The following is a 5683-nucleotide window of genomic DNA, read 5'->3' as shown; positions in this document are numbered from 1 at the left end:
ACGCCAACCCGAGCTTCTCAAGCGGCACGTAGGCCGTGGACTTGCCGCCATCCAATAGCCGGCCATGCACGACAACAGCAATGGCGCGCAGCGGAGGTTAGGTGACCGGTGCAGTCGCACGGGCAGGACCGTCGCAAAGTCATTGTGGGTGTATTGGGCGAACACACACAAGGTGCTCGAGAAAATGCAGCTGCTGTTTGAGAGGACATGTCCCCTGTTTTTTTCTCACATTTATAGTTTTGGACCTAATGTCTCCCATTTATAAACATGGGCAACAACATGTCGACTACACCACATATCAACTTCTTATGGACTTGAGAGATCAAAAACATATTTTTCTCTTTTCTGAACTTACATAATGGTTTTTACATATGTGTGAACATTATTTTCGTTCACGCATGAACAATCATTTTACTCTAATTTTTAATTGGTTTATTTAAAAATAGGAAAAATAATAGAAAAAATACAAAGTAAAATAATAAAAGAAAGAAGAAAACAAAATGAAAATAATCAACAAACTCAACCGATCTAGTAATACCTCTCTAAAAGGAAAAATTTGAGATCAATGCTAATAGGGTCATCCCATGTTAGCATGCCATCGGCTAGTGCCTTTCAGGGGCGGGTCCAGAATTTGAGTATAGAGGGGCCAAAAATCCAATGACCGGGGGACCAAGAAGCAATGATCGGATAAGCGAAATAATGTAGAAATATGATAAATCTTAATATAATATGAATATCTAATGTAACAACATCTGTCTTGTGACCCAATGAAAAAATTATGAAGACTATAGTTCTACAGCCATATTTTTAACAAAGAAGGGGGAACGATTTCCATTAGGCTGCGTTCGGTTCACAGGGAATTGAAGAGGAGGAAATGGAGGGGGGGGGGGGGGGGGGGGGGGGGGGGGGGGGTTAGATCTCCTATAAGTCAAATTCCTCCCAAATCCCCTCCAATCCCTGTGGAAAGAGGTGTAACCGAACAAAGCCTTAAGGGAAACCAAAAGCGAACTAGAAGCACCGATTTATCTACATAGTCAATAAATTTGTGTATGCCCTAAAAAGTCTACCACGCAGAAGCTAGACGGGAGCGTCCAAGGATTGAAAAGCCTGAATTGATGTTTACAGTGTCTCGTGATTTCTCTTCATAATTAACTGTCGAGCTACAAATCTCAAAACTAGAATCTGATGTATAAATTTGACACGAAAGGGATGAGAACAGAGAGAGATTATTATACAGTAATTGAGATAGATTACTCCACGCAAGAAAAGAAAAAAGACAGGTTACTGGATAGTGTTCACCTTTTGATTGGAGTGTGGAGAATTGGTGAGTGCAGCGCGCCCTGTTGCAACACTTGGGTTACCACTAATCTGATAGCGAGCAGTTTTGGGGAGGGCAGGAGGCAGCAGGAGAGCAGCGGCGGGACCTAATGGCCCTCATGCGCTAATCACGGGACAGATCATAGACTCGTCGAGGTTGTTCGCAAACACACACACTTGGGAGTTGATTTTCACTTTCGGTAAGTGAACTCTTATGTGGGTGAAGACTGAAGAGACGACAGTGGTACTCCCACACGTGGCGGCGCGGCGCGTTTGGGTGTCGCGAACTTGTTGAAGACGACCAACATGGATTGAAATCCCAACCCAAGGTATCCAAAGGGAAGATATGCGCATCCAAAAATCACCTGATACGATTACGATTTACACTTGTATGATAGTTCATCGTGTGTTTGTGTTCCATCTTCCATGCGCGAGCGAAATATACGATTTGCGAGAGTAAAGAGACACCAGCAGTCTGCTATATATGGAAATGGAACAAAAGCCTTTGCTTTGCTTTGCATTAATCCGTTGATCGATTGGTGTATGTACACTTGAGGGTTTGGACAGGATCAGAATGATCCTCCAAAAAAAGACTAGACTACGCTACTACACTAGCTAGGGCGTTGAGTTGGATCAGCAGTAGGTCTGGGTCTGGATGTTGAGGAGCGCGACCCTGGTGTGCAGGATGCTCCGGAACACCTTGTCGCTGCCGGTCTCGATGTCGGCGGCGCACGCCTCGACCTCCTCCAGCCTCTCCAGGGCGGCCACCTCCTTGTCCTCCTCGGAGGCGGCCTTGGCCCGCATGACGAGGGCCCTGAGCGAGGACGCCGCGGTGGTCTTCTTGGAGGTGGCGGCGGCGGACACGGCCTCGACGGAGGAGAACACGGCGGCAGACGCGCACGCGGCGGTGGCCACGGCCTCGGCGAGCACCCCGGACACCTCCACCTCCGCGGCGCTGGTGGACGCGGACGGCGTGGGGAACTTGGCCGCCACGCGCACGGAGGCGGCCAGGCGGGCCAGCTCCTTCTCGGCGCGGCGGAGGGACCGGACTGCGGATGACAGCCTGTTGTCGTCGCGGCGCCGGAGCGCGGCCTGCGCCTCGGCGGCGTGGGCGCGGAGCTCGAGGAGCGACTCCTGGAACGCGCCGTGGGCGTCGGCGAGGTTCAGGAAGCCGTCGAGGAGGCAGTCGGCGGTGTTGGACCCGCTCTCTAACGCGGCGCGGGCCTCGGGGAGGAGCAGGAGCTCGGCGAGCGCGGCGTGGAGCGCGTCGAGGCGGGCGAGGCCCGTGGAGGGCGCGCTGGGGGCGGCGATCCAGGCGCGGACGGCGGAGATGTGGGTGGCGAGGTGGGAGAGGAGCGGGTGGGAGTGGCAGGGGAGGGAGACGGAGCGGACGTGGTAGGCCGCGGCGCGGGCCCTGGAGGCGCGCGCCGGGCTGAGCGGGAAGGAGATGGAGCGGCCGAAGCTGGGCGCCATTGCTTGCCGCTGCCGGAGCGAGCTAGCTGGAGGAGCCTAGACGGTTGACTTGCTGCTGCTGCTTGCGCTTGCTCGCTGTGATGAATGATGAGAGGGACGTGGTGGCGTCGGGTATATAAAGCGGGAGAGCGGCGCCGGCCATGGGGCGAGCGACACGGTGGGTGGGGACTGGGGAGAGCGCGTGCGCCGATGCCATCGCGGCGCGTCTGCGGCTCTGTGCATGTGCACGTTTGGGCGGTTGGTGGCGGGAGGGGGACAGGATCCGCGGGGAGCGCGCGGGGACGCGTGGACCTGTAGCTCGATCCACCTGCAGCGCGTGCTCCAGTGGAGCGGCGAGGTCGCCTCACCTCACATGCGGCGGGGACGCGCTGTGGTCACCGTGGCGCGCCACGACTCCCCGGGGCGCCGAGGGGTAGGTGTGGCCGTGCCGCTGGCCATACGCGTGGATGCGGCCCCCCGGCCGATCCGGGGGTGGAAGCGCCGCCGGCGTTGCGGTGTCCCGATCGGACTGGAGCGCGTCCGTCCGTCCGTCCATGTGGTCGGCTCCGCTTGGTCGCCATGTGACCCGGTTCCCTTTCCTCGTGCAGGACGGCCGGTTGCCGTTGCCGTGGCCGTCCGGGTGGCACCCGTGCGATGGAGCCAAAGGGTGTGCTGCCGTAGTGGCCACCCCACGAGCGGCGCCGGCCTGTCCCCCTCCCTGCCTGCCCCGGTGTCCCCCGTCCTGTTCACGCCGCCGGCCCGAGCCGGTGGACACGCCATGCATTGTCAATCTCACCACCCATACGATCCAACGACGGCTTAGATCACTCCAGCACAGTACCAGCATATTGCTTCTGTGCTTGCACGACGAACTAATCTCCCACGTCCATCATGTACTGTTTTCGATCGCTTCACAAAGGAAAGGAAAGGAGCCGTGCATCACCGACAGCACGATGAACGAAGCCTGTCTCTCTGCGCACACCTGAACACAGTGACAATCGTATTAATTTTTTCATACGTACTACTACTACAGTGACAAGTGTACTTAATTTACTGATAATGCTCCATTACGAGCTCCCTTAACCGAGCAAAAAACGACGAAAGTGTCAGGCCGATGGGCATATACTAGTAGAAAATGCATGCCTAGACCGCTGATCTGATCTCATGATCTGGCGCACGCATAGTGTGATAGGAAAATCACCGCCTGCACGCGTCTTCGCGATCCTATCGATACTCCTGTCTCCCATTTCTTTGCTAGACGAAAGGCACCCAGTGCCTCGCTTAGCTCACATCGTCGGTTAGCTAGCTAGCTACGGGTAGTAACCTACAAATAACCTAGCACACACCAATCAACCAAGCCGCCCGGCAGCTTGGATCTCGAGGAGAAAGATTCTTACGTGTACACGGTGAGGCCAAATAGCTGGTAAATTAAGCATAGCTAGGGTCTGTCTGTATTAGCGCTCCTGCCTGCAGCACAGCTAATCATGTCGATACATTGAGCTTAAGATCACAATGGAGCCAGCTAGCACTATTTTGTAACCATGCACCACCATGGCATGCATCGATCGTCTCGATCAATGTCTCATACGTCATGCATGCCGCGCGCCATGCATGCAAGCACATGCGTGATCACGGTCCTGGAACTGTCGATCAATGAGCCAAACGAAATGAAATGAAACTAGCTCAGTACATATTTGAATCAGTTTTGCTAGAACTCATCTAGATGAGATATAATTTGGTCACATTCATCTTTTATAGTCACTGAATGTGATGCTATAAGATGCGTGTGTGCTAACGTGGGTTGCATCTGTTTTTGTTTTCAAGATGAATGAGATCAAATTATATCTCATCTAAATGAGTTCTAGGCACTCCCTATTTGAATTGTGGGCATGTATGTTTACAGGATCGGCGAGGAAATGCACGCTATGTAGCAAATCAAGCTCGACGCGACGTGAGGGAGGGCACGCACGATTCTCTCCGGCCGTGTGGTCGATCGGCGCTGGCACGGTGCAGTACAGGAATATACGTATATGTACCCATGTCTTACCGGCGCGCGTGCAAGCAACTGTCCGGTGGTCGGACGGCCGATCGGGCATCATCATGGGCATTATGTTAACACATGTAGTAGATGAGAATCAATCACGAGGGCCGACCGGGCACCGGCCATGGCACGAGGCATGGAGACATGGCATGCCATGCCCGCCGACCCCGGCCGGCGTCGGCAACGACAGGTACACCCCAGTACGTTAACATGCACTTGCACGACACTTAGGTTCCTTTGGGCTTCGGTCGCCAGCACGCACGTCACCACGCATGGATCTGGATCCAACAGCGATGGCCATCATGGCATGGCCGTATGGGCGTGTATGCGCGCTGTCGTCGTCGCTTCCGGACACGAACGGCCAGCGCCCGACACGATCCACGGCGGCCGGCCGCGCTGTGGACCGCGGCGCCGGCCGGCGCAGACAGCTGGTGCGCGCGCGGCGGGCGGGGCGCCGGCATGTCGCTTTTTGTACGGACCTGTACGTACCTCGAGCTGTACGTACGCATCTCCCGCCGCGTACTCGGTGCTCGATACTCTTTTGTCCTACTCAAAACCATTTCTGTGATATACCCGACTCTTGTTCTTCGTGAGGTACTCGTTACAACTTAAGCTTTGTAATCAGACTTGCTTGGTTTCTATTATGAAAATCGGAAGGGGAGAGCCTTTTAACAAAAAAAAAAGTTCTTATGAGCACCACTAAGCAAAGAAACAAAAAATAGAATAGAACAGGAAACAGATGAGGAGGTATCGTGCAACATCATTGAGCAAAGATGAACCGAAATGTCAACAAGAGCACGAAACTCGCCACGACACATCGACATCTATGAGAGGATCATCAACATGCACAAGAACGCGCACCGGACACTACTA

At 54.3% G+C, this 5683-nt stretch overlaps 1 protein-coding gene across 1 annotated transcript; it reads right to left on the bottom strand.

Moving 5' to 3' along the window:
* Positions 1-1793: 1793 nt before the first annotated feature.
* LOC125521337 lies at positions 1794-2887 on the bottom strand. The gene has a single exon (XM_048686395.1). The coding sequence runs from the start codon at positions 2788-2790 to the stop codon at positions 1951-1953; it is 840 nt and encodes a 279-aa protein (XP_048542352.1). The 5' UTR covers positions 2791-2887; the 3' UTR covers positions 1794-1950.
* Positions 2888-5683: the final 2796 nt, after the last annotated feature.

This window comes from Triticum urartu, chromosome 7 (genome assembly GCF_003073215.2).
Source record: "Triticum urartu cultivar G1812 chromosome 7, Tu2.1, whole genome shotgun sequence".
Lineage (NCBI taxonomy): Eukaryota > Viridiplantae > Streptophyta > Magnoliopsida > Poales > Poaceae > Triticum > Triticum urartu.
The sequence above is the reverse complement of the archived record's forward strand: the minus strand, read 5'-3'. Positions and strand labels throughout refer to the sequence as shown.

What these genes read in the sequence shown, in the direction of transcription:
- LOC125521337 (XM_048686395.1), bottom strand. Translation starts at nt 2,790, where the DNA reads ATGGCGCCCAGCTTCGGCCGCTCCATCTCCTTCCCGCTCAGCCCGGCG.